This window comes from Oenanthe melanoleuca, chromosome 4 (genome assembly GCF_029582105.1).
Source record: "Oenanthe melanoleuca isolate GR-GAL-2019-014 chromosome 4, OMel1.0, whole genome shotgun sequence".
Classification (NCBI taxonomy): domain Eukaryota; kingdom Metazoa; phylum Chordata; class Aves; order Passeriformes; family Muscicapidae; genus Oenanthe; species Oenanthe melanoleuca.
The window spans coordinates 29,744,282-29,760,557 of NC_079337.1; the positions used below are offsets into that span (position 1 = coordinate 29,744,282).

The window sequence follows — 16,276 nt, forward strand, 5'->3', positions numbered from 1 at the left end:
TGCTTCTCCATTACACGAACGACTTTGTTGCATTATCCTTTCCACCGCTCCTATAGCCAAAATGCAACACTCCCCAGATAAAACTGTCTTTGAACAAAGTGATCGAAGAGGGGTTACTGGCAAATGTGGCATAGAGCCATAGTGCCTTATCTGTCCCATGGGGAAGCTTTTGTTTTGGAGAGGTACCACTTCCAGAGGAAAGGATGAACTGTGGAAATTGCTGAGACTTTCAGGCTCCTGCTATTTCATTTGGTGGGTTTGTATCTAGAGAGCAAAAACCTTGCCTGTGAGTTCAGCTGTATTGGGATTTACAGACACTCTAATTTGGACACAGCAGCACATACAGCAACATCTTAGGGGTCCAGGACAAAGTCTAACCTTTCCATACTCAGCAGACCAAAAAAAAAAATTAGGTGGGGTGCCCATCCTGGTCCTCCTGGTACTGCTATCTTTGTCCCCAAACAGCTGGAGCCAAACCTGTCTGCTCAGCTTAACTTTTGTTAAGGCAGGGAGCTCATTTGAAACAGCTCAAAACCAGCTGCTTCTTCACATCTCACTGTGATAGCTTAGGAATATGAGGAGGGGAATGAGCAGAGAAGCAAGGAGAGGACTGAGGAGAGAAGTTATGCTCCCCTAACTGCAGAAGGGGAATGAAGCCATGGTGTTGAGGAGAGGCCCAGGCAGTTGCTGGGGTTTGTAAGGTGCTGCATTACATGTCTGGGTTCCTGAGCTTCAGCTGCAGTTTCCACCATCCCTCAGTTTCACCTTCTCTCTTTTTGTCATGAGATCCTTTCCACAGCTGCTGAATGATTGTTACCCAGATTGAGAAAATCCTACTGTCTCTTTTTAAGGCCACAGGGACCACAAATGCAGCAAGTGTTAGTGCTGGAGCTCAGTCATACAGGATGCTCTTTTTTGCCCACATCATGCCTTTCTTCCCCCAGTCCCCTTTAAATCTCCATTGGCTTTCACATAAGCCAACCCCAAGCAATGATGCGCCATGGTCCTATTGTGCAGCACCATCCTGGCAGAGGAAGAATCAACCCTCAAATGAGGGCTGCAGCATCCCTGATTTTTTTCAGGGCTCTCTGAAGGCAGGATTTCCCCTCCCTATGGGACAGGAGCTCTTGCTCCTGGGCTTTTGGGAGAGGGTAATGGTGAAATTGTGCCATGGGGTTCATGGGCATTTAAACAGGGCTGGGTGACAATGCTTTCCCCGGTTTGGCAAGATGCTGCTCACTGTCATCTTGGGACAACAAGCAGGAGATGGCAGCAGGGAAGCACACCAAGACAGGGACAGGCTGCCAGACCAGGAGAAGCATGGCTGGCTGCAAGCACCCAGCCTTAGGTTGAAGATGCTGAAATGCCCAGAATGGAGCTGAGAACAAGACAGAGCTGTCTTCTCCATAGCCTGCTAGCCCTGCAGCAAGGTTTTCTTCCTCTCCAAGAGCAGCAGGACGTTGCTGCCATTGGGAGAACCCTTTGCCTTTCCTGGAAACCCTGGCTGTGAGAGCATCAGCAATGCTAGGGGGCCATCTCTCTGGCTGCTTGTGAGACAATAAAAGAGCAAAGGAGGTGGTCCTCATCCCAAGGAGCTGGGCCTACACCCTGCCCCTACATAAGCTTGGACCTGGTTGTTGCATCTGTGCTGTTGCCAAGACAAGGTTATGGGGAGTGGAAGGTGGGCTGGCAAGTTCTCCCTGCCCACCCTGATGTCCTGGGCTGTCTTCTGCCCCTTCCCCACGCCTGGCAAGGGACTGCCGGAAGAAGAACCAATCCTCACCTTTATACCACCTCTTTTCACTTGTAGAGAGGACTAAAGTACTGTCTGAGCATTCTTTTCTCCGGACTAAACATGCCCACCTCTCAGCTGCTCCTCATAGTACTTACTATCCAGACCCTCCACCAGCTTTGTTGCCCTTCTCTGGGCTCTCTACACCTCAATGTCCTTCCTGAAGTGAGGGGCCCAAAACTGAATACAGGATTTGAGGTACAGCCTCACCAGTGATGAGTACAGGAGGATGATCACTGCCCTGATCCTGCTGGCCACACTATTTCTGATACAGACCAGAATGCCACTGGCCTTCTTGGCCACCTGGGCACACACTGGCTCATGTTGAGCTGGCTGTTCATCAGCAGCCCCAGAGTCCTTTGGGCAGCTTTACAGTCACTCTCCAGCCTGTAGCCCTGCACGGGGTTGTTGTGACCAAGGGCAGGATGCCGCACTTGGCCTCGTTGAATCTCCTACAACTGGTCTTGGCCCATTTATCCACCATTCCACTAATCGGTGCAAGACTGCGTTCCCTCTTCCTCTCATCCTAATCAATCCCTCTCCAATACTCTCTTGCTCCTGCCAACTCTATTAGGTATGTCTCAACATCGAACGCATCCTCCTCCCGCCAGAGAGCAGAGCATGCTTCGCTCCGCCACCCCCTGCGCCAGCTGGCACCGTCCGGCCAGCGCCCCGTGTCCAGCGGCGGGCGGGCCGGGCGGTCCGAGGGGTCGGCCCCGCTGCCCGCTCCCGGCGCGCAGCGCCCTGTGTGGGCGGGCTTCGGGACGTGCTCGCCGGGGAGCGCCGCGGCGCCGCACATGCTCACTGGCCGCGGAGGCGCCGCCGGAGGTAGGGGCTCGCCGGAGGAGCCGCGCTGTCGCTACGGCCGGGCCGCGGCATGGCCCGCCCGTTCCGGGGCCGCCGCCGCCGCCGCTGAGCGCGGGGGGATCGCAGCGTCCGGCGGTGAGCGCTGGGCCGTGTGCGGGCGATGCGGCCGTGGCGGCGGCGGGGCCGTGTGCGGGCGGGGCCCGCGCCCCCGGTGGGGCGGGCGGGGGCTCGAGGGTCCGGCCCGAGATCCCCGTTCCGCCGGGCTGCGCGGCCGTGCCCCGTCAGCACCTCGGCCAGCGCCGGTGGGGCGGCGGTGGGGCACGGCCCGGGGGCGCTGCCGGCCGCGGGGGAGCCCCGCTCGTCTCGTCCTCCCGCTCCCCGCGGAGCGCCGGCAGCTCTCGGCAGCGCGGGGGCCGCTCCCTTCCCGTGCTGGGGCCGGTGGGAGGCCTCGGGCCGGGAGGCCGGGCGAGGACCAGTGGCGGCCGGGGCAGATCCGCGGCCTTTCTGGCCGGGCCGGGGAGAGTGGCGATCCTGCGGCTCCCGGGGAAGGAGCAGCTGAAGCATCCCGGTGCCTCCCGGAGGTGGGGGAAAGGGAGAGAGGCAGAGCTCTTTAAAAACAGTGGGAGAGGGGGGTGGGGAGAACCCCAAATAAATAAATAAAAGTGGAAAATGCAGCAGGTTCTGAGGCATCTGCGAGATTTGTTGGCCGAAGGAAATCCTTGGGCGTGATCTGTGAGGTGGCAAAGAAATGGAAAATGCCTTGGATGCTGCAGTGCTGTGGCCAGGGGCAGGTGGAGCAGCCTCTGGCCAGACACAAGCTCATCTCCTGGCCTTTGGGGTACGTGCTTTTGCCCCAGAGAAGTTTAAATATTAAACTGAGCACTATGCAATAAAGCATAGTATTGCAGGTTGTGTTTAGTCATCTTTGCAAGGCCCTCTCAGTGCTGGCTCTGCAGTGGAAATGCTTCACGCAAAATAGTTGTGTTTAAATTCTCTACATAAACTTGTATTTATAACCTCTTCTCATAACCAGCATTGAAATTATTGCAATTTTATCTGTCCAAGGTCACAAAGAGCTTGCAGTTCTTTGCCTCGCTACATGACTGGTTGACATTGTATTTAATGCAGTTGATACATTTCTGGTGAGGAGCCCTGTTTCCAAGCTTCTGAGTATTTTCAGTTGGACAGTTTTTGAAGGACATCACATTTCTTAAACACACTCTTGCAAATCTGATCCTCACTGTCCGTCTCAATTTTGGGAAGCTACTTGACTCTCTGGAAATTGTCTAAGAGAGTTTCATGTCAAGGAAATGTGAACAGATTGTCTCTCCCAGGACAAGGAAGAACAACAAAAATCCCATCCCCTCCATGAAACTTTTGTTTACTTTTTGCAGGTGTTTCCTTTTGCCGTATCCAGCCCTACTAACATAAATGGCTTTCTTTTACCACAGACTGAAGATTTCTCTGAAGCATAATCTTCAAGATGAAGTTCTTACTAGCAATTTTATGTTTCATCTCATTCTCCTTATGGGTTGAAGAAGTCTATTCCAAAGAGAAGTCTTCAAAGAAAGGAAAAGGGAAAAAGAAGCAGTATCTATGTCCATCGTATGTTCCTGCTTTCTTTTATGCTTTTGTATGCTTTTAATGGTGATCCTGCACTGTTTTTAACAGGTGTAATCATGTGGCAATTGAAGTAGAAGGTGATGATTTCTGCTGAAAGGATGGGGCTGTAGTGGGAATGGGTTTGATCAGCATCGTAATTGTGTTCCTTCTGCAGCAAGTCTTCTGTTTTAGTGCAGGGGAAAATCTAAGACAGTTGTTGTTCCTTTCCTTGTGGTTGATTTCAACCCAGTGCCTTGCTTTATTTATGGGGACATGGTAGCATGGTCTGTGTAGTAGCAGTGCTGTGCATCATGTTGCAGATGTATTGGGGAAAGCAAGGAGGGTGCAAAACTGCTGAAATTTAGCTTCTGTTTAATAAGTTCTGTAAGAGAAGGCTTGTCCCACATTTATTCTTACTGCATGTTGAATAGAACTAATGTCTTAAGCATCTTTCTTCAATCATGGACTGCTCTATAACTTTTTTGGAAGTGGATGTATTGATTGTTGCTATAAAGTATGCCCTTATGGAATAGTCTCCCTGTAAAAATACAGAAATGATAATCTGTAATTGCCCAGTTGAATAGAGGATGTGTTCTGGACAGCTATGATTACTTGATGTTAAAAATACTCCCTCTTTCTAATGCCAATCACACTTCAGGTTGTGATCCATAGGACCATATTTTATTTGTGAGTGCTGTTTTTATAATGTTCTTGGCCAGCCTTACTCTTTTTTAGTGTTACATTGTAAACATCTGAGGAAAATATTGAGACTATGATAAGTTGCCTGTAAGTGTAGAAAATCACTATGACTGAAATAATTAAATTATTTTGACAAATTTAAAACATAATTCTTCTTTGACCATAAAAGAAGAGGTGCAGAATGTTAGACTGGCTGTTTAACATTAATCAACTTTTTCCAAAGAAAAAACAAATTAAAAGTGGAATAATCAGACAGAAGCATTGTTCAAGTATGACTTTTTAAAGTTTCCACTGTTTTCAAATATTGATAGTGGTGTTTATTTGTAACTCCAAATTTTAGAATGTTTCTAGATATGTTGCATGTTTTCCTTCTATTTTTTTTATATCAAACCTAAAAATTATATTTTTTGTTAGATTCAAGTACATTCAGATACATCTCAAATGAGATAATGACTCATCTGAAATGACCTCTACCCCTTCTTTCCCTTTTAAAAGTGCAGTTGAATTCTGGATGACACTTTTTGTCTGAGCTACTGTGAGAGTTTATAGCAAGGAGAGAAATGTCAGGGTTCCCAGGACAGGCATCAGAACAGAAGCCCTTGGAAAGTGTTAGGCAGTTGGGAACTGAATACAGGTCTTCCATGGTCTTACTTAAATAGCCAGCATTTCCCCCTGTTCTTGACTTAGTCTTAGTAGAATTCAAAACATCAATCTCATTTTATCTTTGTGAGTGAGTGGATTTTTCATGTTTGTTTTTATTTTAAGCCCTGTATTTTTTGGTACCATTAAATATGATATCATTTGTCACCAATACACTTGAAAAAACATTGAATACATACTATCATTTTCAAAGTGATACTTTTTCAGTTGAAGCTGCCTGCAAAAATACTGGTAGAATCCAGTACTTGTTGATCTATTGTGCAGTGTTGCCAGCAAGACTTGCTGTAGCAATGAGTCCTGTTCGATCTCCTGAATAATGACCAAGTTGCCCATATCTTATTTGGCTGAAGTTCACAGCATGAGAGACAACCACTTGTAATAGTGAGGTTTCTGTTTCTGTGGCTGGCATCCAGAAGACCTGTCATGTGAATGAGCAATGAAAATTAACTCTGTCTGGCAGAGAAATTGCCCAATACTCTCTTAACTCAGGCTGCTGTTGGCAAACTTCCAGTCATCAGCATTTTTTAAATGATCTTTCACAAAACTTCTTGATTTGGTGATAATCTGTGTTATAAAAGGGGTTGCGTACTAGTAATAATTTTTACTTTGTCAAATCAAACCAAAATACAACGCAGTGGACAGGGAATCAAGTGACACTATAAGGGTTGACTAAACTACTTAAGGAAGTGTATAAATAAAAGAATTACTAGTAATGCATGAAGAAATATTTTAGAAGAATGCATTTTATTTTTTTAACAAAAAATAGGATTTTGCATAATTTATAAAATTGAGTGGTACAAATTCCTAATGTAAGTGTAAATTTATAAGTTAAACACTTAATCCACCTTTAATTTGCATTGGTTACTGATGCAATAAAATTTAAACCTTAATTGTAACAAATTATTGCCTTTTATTTCCTTGCAACATGTCAAAAGCTAAATTTTACTTCTTCAAGAGAACAAAAAACTGCACTAGTAGTTGTATATGGAGGAGTCTTCTCTTGCAAACTTTATAATGAAATTCAAATCGATGCAAATCATTATTCAGGAAAAACTTTAAATTAGGAAAATTCTATTTTGTATCTTCTTTTTGTACTTCTCTGTGCATTGTGTGATAGTGGCTTGATTTGCCATCTTATTTTCATTTATTCCTGAAATTGTTTTTCCCAAGTTTTTATTGAAGGGTTTCTTGAAGCTTACGCTTAATCATTTGGTTCTTGTTTTGATTTAATGCTTTCTTGGAACAGATGTAAGATTTCACATCTTACATTTATATCATTTTCCTTCTTACTTCAGACTTTCCAAATGAAGCGCAGAGTAATTATACTTCTGTCTGTTTCCTGAATCTTTGTTGACTAACAACGGAATTGATATAATTTCTTTTGGGCCTAAAATGTTGTAATAGAGAGTTTTGCACCATAAATCTGAGAAATTTGCTTCCACAGATACATAGTGTAATTCAATATAAAGCTTTAGTAGCAAAGCTTTTTTCTTTTGTTTCCATAGAAAATAAAAAAAAAAAAAAATCTGGCCCACCCTTTCAAGAAAAAAAGTGTATTACTGTTTACAAAGCTTATTTTGAAATTTCATATACTTAATACAGGTGATTTTTATACAGCTACAGTTGGATTAAGTCGCTTGATCTCTTTCCTACTCACAGACTGCCCATACTTGCATGACCTTTGTTACTTCTTATTAACTTATTTGTAATTCCTCATAATACCTTGCTTCTTTTAAACATGTGGAACAGTTAGCTATGACTTACAGCACAGCTAAAAGATGTTTTTTGTTTTGTTATAGAGTACTAAATACTTTGGTTATTTTATAATGTTTGAGCTGCTCCTGCTATCCCCACAATCCTTAGCAGCCTAGAAGGTCCCTTCTCAAAATTACTCACATGATCTCTAGACACTTGAAATTATAATTAAAGGGAAGTTTGGTTATTACAGTGTTGAGAAGGAATAGAGTAGTAGAGTAGCAGCTAGCAAAACCAGTAATGACTGTGGTCATCATCACAGCTATCCCTGTTAATTATAGTTTTAGGATGACTCAGCTGTTCACTTGCACAGCATTCACTTCTGAAGATTTTTCAGTGTCCCTAATGCCACAGCAATGCTGAGAGCAAAACCTCAGTCACTAAATCTCATCCCTTTGTCTGGAATGCAAGACTGTGCTTTGAAAACAGCATCCCTCTTCACCTTTATGCATTTGTCCACATGGAGATTTATATCCTTGTAGATTATTTACTAAATACTGTATAATATCTATAGAGACCTTTTTTACCCTCAAAGAAGGAGTACAAATCATATTTGGCTTGTATTCAATAAAGCATATCAGCTACTTCAGAAACTGTGAAATGGCCCTCTAAGCCCTCCAGAAAACATGGCTTGTGCCATCTGCCTGGGCAGAAGCTTAGAAAGGTCACAGATGTGAAGGTTCAATAAACAGCTTCTTTTGAAAAACAACAACAAAAGACAGTTGGAACTAGGGAAAAAAGGCTTTGATGTGTTTAAAGCACAGAGTTGTATGAAACTCTGTCCTAAAATTTCTCTTGGTTAACGTTAAGCTTCTGACATGCTCTTCCTATTAAGACTAAAGTAAAAGTTCAAAATGTATTTTATACCTTGGGTCCTCTCGACTTCTTCATGAACTAGAACTTTTTTTATCAAGTGTTTGGGTGTACAATGCCTCTCTTATCTGTCGTAGGTGATCAGCCCCAAAATATAAATGGTGGGAAAGTGACATCATGTCTCTCTTCATTCCCATCATCTAGAAGACACTTTTGATAGTCTGTGAACATTTTCTTTTGTAGGTGTGGTGGAAGGGTTGATACAGTTTGTAGGAGGAGGTGGAATGAAGTTGAAAGGAAAGCCTGAATTTGGTTGTGGAAGAAGATATATCTGACAGTCACTTCAGTGATAAGTACTTTGCAGAGCCCAGGTCTTGTTCCTATAAAAATTGTTCTGCCCTGTAGTAACAGCAGTTGGTCAATGCTTTTGTTATTCTCTATCATGTATCTCTCATGGAAAGCTGTGATCCCAGACAAATAGGGCCACATTTCAGAAGGTTTGTGAATTTGTTTTCAAAATGGTTAAATGTGGTGAGCAATAAAAGATAAAGCTGTATAAGCAAAACCTAAGCTGTCTTGTAAAACAGTAATTAAGCATGATAAACTGGTTCTCATTCAGTAACTTTTCCTCTCAGTGAGCAGCATTTACTCTGTTCTCAACACTGGAATGATGAGACACTATAATTGTGTGGAAAAGTTACAGACTTTGTATTTCATATACAGCCTCCAGACTGAGAAAAAACTTAGGTCTGTGGGTTACATGGCGCCACCTTTACCTAAGCCCAAGGAAAACCGTAGGTCTAAATTCTGTTGTCAAGACAAATTACATAAATGTATCTCAGCTTACGCTTTCCTCTTATACTGCCACTTATACCACCGTGCCGGTGGCTGGATTTTACCAGGGTCCTCCTATTGTCTCCATACTTACAGCAATTGGGAAAAACATGTTGGGGTATGGAACTCATGTAGATAAGTTACTTCGAAAATGTTCCTTAAACATTTGGATGCTTATCATGCTTTACATCTGTGTGCTATATCGGCACATAACAGGACACTCATTACGCACAGAGTCACAGGTGGTGACTTCAGTGAGATGCAGAGATGCCTAAACTTGGAGCAGCCAAGCTAACTTCAGCAAAAAAACTGCATTGCTGAGAGCAGTACTAGTTCAGGCTGAGGGAAATACTATGCTAACCTGGTTCTTTTGGTTTGGGGGCAGTTGGCCCTGTGGCAGGCAGATGAACCAACTTGCTTTTCTCGTTTAGTGAATAGTAAGGCACTTCAGATTCCCACATAACCACTCCTTAAGGTGTCTAACTCTGGGAATGTTGAATGTGAAACCAAAGCTGTATTTAAGAGGTTTCTGCTAGACAAGGACTGAGGTAGTGACACTAGCAGCTATTGACACTACTTAACTGCAGGAAGATTGTCTACTTGTCCACATTAGGAGACTATTTTCTTTGGTCTATCTACAACATGAGATAAAAGACGAGCTATTTCACTCCCTCAATTCACAGTTCAGAATTCAGGGTGCCTAATCTGAGTTTCTCTTTCAAAATTAGCTATGAAGGAACCTTCCTCTTTTTTCACTACACTGCATTACCTCCAAATTTAGGTACTGAAGCTACATATCTCATTTTAGGTGTTTAGTTGTCAGCTGCATTTGTGAAGACATGTAAATGGTGACTGAGAGTTCCATTGTTCTAATGTAATTAGTGATGCCACTTTTCATTGGAGTAATTATAATTTTCTTAGGAATAGACATGTCACTTTTTGCAGTTTGAAAAGATAGCTATTAAACAGACCAGAAATCAGAGAGATCACTCAGAAGAGTTATATACTGTTCATTGATACATATTAACTTGTTTTTATGCTTAGAGATATTGCACTCAAAAAATCAAATGCCTGCAAATCAGAACACTAATAGTTTATAAGTTTAAGTACAGGAAAACTGTACTTATAATATATGGTGGGATAATAGATATTATGTTTCCCAGAACTTATTTTTACCTTTCTCACATGTACACAGCCATGTTATATGACTAAAATGTCAATGTCCATCATGTAGATTAAATAAACTGCGCTGAAATCTGTGGTTTCAGAGTCATATAGGAAGTTTTACTGGAGATAACAGTGTAAGTTGAGATACATATTTTTATCTGCCAGTAATCTAGAACTATGATAATGTTTCCTTTCCTGTTTGCATAGAATATTGTTTATATTCTTTCCTCCTGTATTGCTGCATGTGAAAAGGACTCCTTTTAACTTCAGTGAGCTCTGAGAATAAATATAATGATGACTTACAGGGATATAATGTCTTCTGATGTATTTGCCTAATACAAATGTAAAGCTATATAAATTTCAAACCAAGTGTAACACATGCTTCCTTGTGTTATGCATATCTGCTCATCTAAAATTCTGGAGATTTGATTAGTGAATTATGAAAATAATTACCTGTCACCATCAACTTAACATGTTGATCATAATCTTCAAAGGCAGTGATAATATGTGTAGAGCCCAGAGGAAGAGGAGATGAAAACCTTACTGCACATCCTGTGAAATACAGTATGTAAAGCAATTCTTTGATTCATCAGTGATACCAAATGTAACCTCCAAAAGACCAGGTGTTTCACACGGGGATGTTGTTGCAAAAGACTAACCGTGCTTTGTTTTCTTTGAATTGTGAGGACACTTTGTAGAAGTGCAGATACTTCAGTGTATACAGGAATACTGGTTGTTTTCTCTTTTATTTTTTCAAAGACAGGAAAGTCACTTTGGGTTTGGGTATTTTCTATGTTGGTTGTGTGGGGTTTTTTAATTGTTTCTTAGATAAAATTTTTGGTAGGGAAAGTTTTAGCTTTACAATTACTTGCTTTTAAATTTTCTTTATAGCAAGTGTGAGGCTTCTGTTGCCTTATCCTTTGGTATTCACTATATCTTGCTTAGAACTGATTAATTACAGTGAGGAGTGCTGCATTGCTGTTTCTCAATGCTTTCCATCAGCTCCACAGGTTGAAATAAATGCATTAAAATTAAAATGCATACTGCAACTGGTGGAAATCATTGGTGGAAAAAGTTACCAGCTTTTTACAAGTGGGAAAATTTTTGGCTGAATTAGAAAAAACTGTGAGTAACTTTTCAGTTGGTGTGGATGTTGTTACGTGGGACTCAGCCTTCAGCACACTGAAGTAAGATTCTTCTAGAAAGGCTAATCTCGGCTCAAATCCTTTTTGTCTTATGTAATACACAAATTAATTCCATAATGGCTCATTAAGCAGGGGTGGTTGCTGCTCTAGGTAAATGTCTCATGTTAACAGTCCCAGCCTCTTTATCCAATCACCTAACACATCCCATTAACTGTCTCATTAAGTCTTTTTGCTCATCTGTCACTCTGAAAGTGTCATTAGCTTTTTAACTCACCCCAAGGAACACATTTGATGTATTGATTTGCAGGAGAAATTTAGGCATCTTGGTCAGCAAGGCTCTCAGAAGGAAATCCAGTCATTTGGATGAAGTTTCCTTGTGTGCTGTTCAATGATGGTAGTTTAATGATAGCATGCTATAAAAGAACCACAGTGAAAATATGACTGATACTTACAGAGCTTTTTTTTCCATAGCTGTTTCAACCACTTCATTCAAAGTGACCTTTAAAAGTAGCAATTACTGAATCTCAGTGCTTCTCCTCCTAACTCAAACCAGCCAATGTCACTGTATTTCACTTGGTTCTTAGATAAGCGAGGACAAATGTGTTTATACACTTGTATAAGTTGAAAACACAACCAAAAAACTTGTGACATATGTGATTGTGGTGTTTTTTACCAGCAAGCTATGCTGCCATTGTTCTTCCCATTACTGTCTTCCCAATGCAATAAATCTTCTTTGCTCAATTTTTGGATGGCTTTTGAACAGCCTGAATGGATATTTGTATTATACTTCTGCAGTGCAGCTCAGATCTCACAAAACGACCACTTTATTACTGTTGCTCAAATAGACAAATAAACCTGTCAGCTGTATTTGGCTTTCTTTTGCTGTTTGTTGCTCACTCATTTGATTTCTCAAACTTTTTCCTCTTTTCCTCATTGCTTTTTATGAGCATCTGTATTTCATTTATGTGTCCATGTTATCCTGTGTTGTTCGGATTACTGTTTTCACTATTTAATGAACATATTTGTATCACCCATGACAAAAATAAAAAAAAGTATTTAAGTTTGTTCATTAGTTGTTGCTTGGATTTGTTTTCATATTTAATTATGCTGGACATAACATAATTTAGAAAGAAATCTTATTGTCAGTATTAAGGAGATTCTTTTATATAGTTGTTGTATAGTTGTTGTAGACATCTGATGTCGATGTTTTTGATGCTAATATGTGTAACTTGCAAGGAACCAGTGCCATGAAACTTTCTGTATCAGATAAAACACAGCATACAGAGTTTTTTGCCTACTTTTTTAATAGCTAAATGAACATTCTTTTCTGAATTGCTCTTTCTAGAAAATTGAAAATAATCTTAACCTTTTGTTTTCCTTTCATCCAACTAATGCTAACAGCAAAATAAGCATACAAAGCTGGTTTAGGATATTTCTGTAGCAACCTCTTCATAGAATAGAATAGAATAGAATAGAATAGAATAGAATAGAATAGAATAGAATAGAATAGAATAGAATAGAATAGAACGTTTCAGCTGGGAGGGATCTATGATGATCATCTAGTCTATCTGCCTGGCCAGATGAGGAAATAATTTTTTTTTTTTTTTTTTTTTTTGCATAATGATCTAATTCTAAGTAAAATAGAAAAACTTATAAACTCAGCCCTGGGATGATTGTTTGAAAGTGAATTTGACACTTATTAGGAAAGGAGTTAGAACACATATTCCTTTTTTAATTGCTTGATTATTAAATTAGTAGAAGCTTATTGTACACAGAGCATACAGTTCTGTAGGAAGTTAACATATGTCACTAAAAGTAAACACTTCCTTGTTTTATTAAAAAACCAGTAATCTCTGGAGAAGTTCTGCTGGAACAATTAGTTCACCTATTAGGTTGTTACAGATCACAGAGGTTTTAGTGCGTTTACTGCAAGATGTAGGTGAGTAATGATATACTGCAGCCACTTAAAAAAAGCTGCTCCACAATTCTTTTCTCTACCTGTGTGTTACAGTTTAAGGCAACCTCCTGGATACATGTAGGTACATCTCTGTGTAGTCTTTGCAATGCATGCTTATCCTGCTAATTATTTTTGAGTAGTCCAAAATTTCAAGGAGGATTTGGTGCCATTTTATTGCCATAACTTTTTCCTCATTTATAACATCAAGCAAATACAAGAAAATAGCTAAGCAGATATGCAGCTTTAGGTTTCAGAAATATCCTAAATACATTTTGATACTTTTTTTTCCTGAAGGGTAAAATGCTCAAATGGTTTCAAGGAGACTATGATATAATAAAATTCAGTTATGTTATCATAAATGGTTGGCATGTTTTTAAAAACAGGGAACTCCTTCATAGTTTTATTTATAAATTTTTTAGCTGTTAAATGTTAACTGAGGAGATTAAATCTCTTTGGGAAGGCATAGTGAGTGCTACTAAGTCATCAGATCTGATTCCCTTTTCCCTTATGGTTTGAGTTAAACCAGTTGTTTTTAAAGGTGAGGTTATTAATAAAAGCTCTTTAAGGGCTAAGATCTGGTCTCATCTCCAGTTTTAGATCAAATACTGGTGTAATGCTATGCTGAAATTTATTAATTAATGAATTTCCCAGTAATCAATTAGGAAAATGCTAAACAGGAGCTACCATAATTGGACATTTTAAAATCAGAAGGTCTAATACATTCATGTATGTTGTTTTTTTGGTTTTTTTAAACTGGTCAAAAGCCTTCTGTAGAGTTAATGTTTTCTTCAAGAAATGTTAGAATAAGCCAGAAATCCCAGAGGACATGAAGGAAACTTAAGGATGAGAAGAAAAAAACCAATGAACTGAGATGTTGTATAGAATAACCTGTAGGTCTGTCTAACTGGCATTGGTATGGGACAGAATGATTTAAAAAAGAAGTTACAGGGTGAAGAAGGCAACAGCAGCTGATGCTGATTATGAAAAACACTAGGAAATAAACTTGATCATTTTTTAAAATACATTCATACATTAGTTTGCAAGAGGTAATAACATTGATGTACATGACTTTTAACTCTCTGGGGTGCTTGTCTTATCTTTACATGGCATCCTGGTTACTGAATTATAATAACAGAAATACAGCAAAGTGGTCATAAAAGGGATGGAAAAGTGATTATGAGACAGAACTCAAAACTGGAAACAGTTCACTGAACAGGTTCTGGAAATATACAAATTAACTTACATACAATTATGAGCCTGCTTGGTGTTTACCTGGGGAGGGCACTGATGCACTTGTATTGCTTTTTATTACACTCAATTTCATGTACTCTTGTAGCTACCTGTCACAGGTTCTTTTTGATTGTAGCAATGGTTTTCATTTAACACCCAGCGCAATAATGGCAAGGTAATGAAGATACTTAAATTCCCCCTGAAAAACCAGAGTCCAAAGCCTTGTCTTCTGTAGCAAAGTTTGACAATGAGATTATGCAATCCCCCAGCTCTGGGTGGAATAGCTGGCATGTGAGAGCAGGAGACTACCAAAAGCTCTGCATGCTTTGGCACCTACAAAGTGGCTGTCGATTTACTAAGGTTCCTAATCTGACAGTTACTAAAAATGGTTCAGGTGACTGCTTTCCACTGATGAAGAAATCATGTCCCTCTGCATATTTTTATTAGGAGGGAAGGGAATACTTAGTGAATTGCAGTTTATTTGCTTCCAAGTTTAGAGTATGTCAGAGAGCATTTGTGTTTATGACACAAATAATTTCTAGAAAAATACTGAAACTTCTTAAGGAGAGGAAGACTATATGGTATGGCAGCTGAAAATAATGAACATTTTTTTGCTTGTGAAATGGCATTTATGGCATTACTTTAAAATCACTTTAGTTTAAGCATGCAGTTGTTTCTGTCTTATAGTAACTAATGAAATTATTTTACAGGCAGCAATCAGCTGAAGACCTTGCAAGAGTACCTGCTAATTCTACCAGCAATATCTTGAATAGACTATTGCTCAGCTATGATCCCAGGATAAGGCCTAATTTCAAAGGTTTGTCAGATTTTTCAGCTTTTTGTTTTTAATCTTTAGATTTTAACTTTTAGTCATTTCACACAGAGAAAAACTATGTAGAGGTAATACTTGCAAGCAAAATTTCTGCCGTTTTTTTTAATAGAAGCTTTCCTAGATAGTGTGGAACTGCAGAAGATATTTATTCTTTTGAGATGAAAGATAATATGTTAGGATTTCATTATCATAATAATGAAATGTGGCATGATGTATGCGATGATTTATTACTATTGGACTTATTTTATAAATTTTTTTTAAAATGTAGAAATATAATTTATAAAATAAGTTTTTAAGATATCTTTTTATCCCTACATTTTAGTTAGACTCTGTTTTACAATATTTTAAACCACCAGATTTCTCTGTAGACATCCTTTAAGATGATTATAAACAGTTGAGGGTCAGCAGTATCACTACTAGCAAACAATTACTAAATCCTGTAAAGATATTTTAGTTATAAAGCTTACACACTTTGGGAATTCATGTAGGTAATGCAATGAAACATATTTTCTGCCATTAAAACATCTCCCTGATAGTCATATGTTGCAGGATTCTTCTGTGTAGGCAAGTGTGAATCCTTATGTGTGCAGAAAAAGTTGGAATACATATTCTCTACAAAACCTCTAAGAATTCACACAAGTTAGGCTGTAAATTAGACTTTCCAGGAATGATATTATTTACCTTCCAAAAAAAGATGTCGACAATTTTATTACAAATAGGCAATGCAGTTTACATAAAACAGCTCTTTCATTTTAAAACTCCCCATATAATTATGTGAGCATTAAGAGATATTTTAACATGAATATCACTAGTATGAAAAATTTGGAAATATTGAATGTTTATTGTGCTTTTGAAGAGGCTATTTTCAGTTCTATTTAACAGCTTTATAAACATATTAAACTCAGTTCTCAGCAAGTGTACTGCTTCTTTCTTACTCTCTGTAGAACCATATTTATATGTTTGCAGCATTGAGTATTGTCACA

The 16,276-nt window shown here is 39.7% G+C and overlaps 1 protein-coding gene across 5 annotated transcripts in view; it reads left to right on the top strand.

Moving 5' to 3' along the window:
• The first annotated feature begins 2,475 nt into the window (after window positions 1–2,475).
• GLRB (glycine receptor beta) overlaps window positions 2,476–16,276 on the top strand; it is a 60,375-nt gene continuing 46,574 nt past the window's right edge. Inside the window, exons 1-3 of one of the 5 annotated variants that reach the window (XM_056490279.1) lie at window positions 2,476–2,620; window positions 4,051–4,204; window positions 15,172–15,278. In XM_056490279.1, coding sequence (XP_056346254.1) covers window positions 4,083–4,204; window positions 15,172–15,278 — 229 coding nt within the window. In that variant the 5' untranslated portion in view covers window positions 2,476–2,620; window positions 4,051–4,082. Of the gene's footprint in view, window positions 2,735–3,048; window positions 3,181–4,050; window positions 4,205–15,171; window positions 15,279–16,276 lie in introns of those variants that run through there. The other 4 variants (XM_056490277.1, XM_056490276.1, XM_056490278.1 and 1 more) reach the window with 4 other exon arrangements.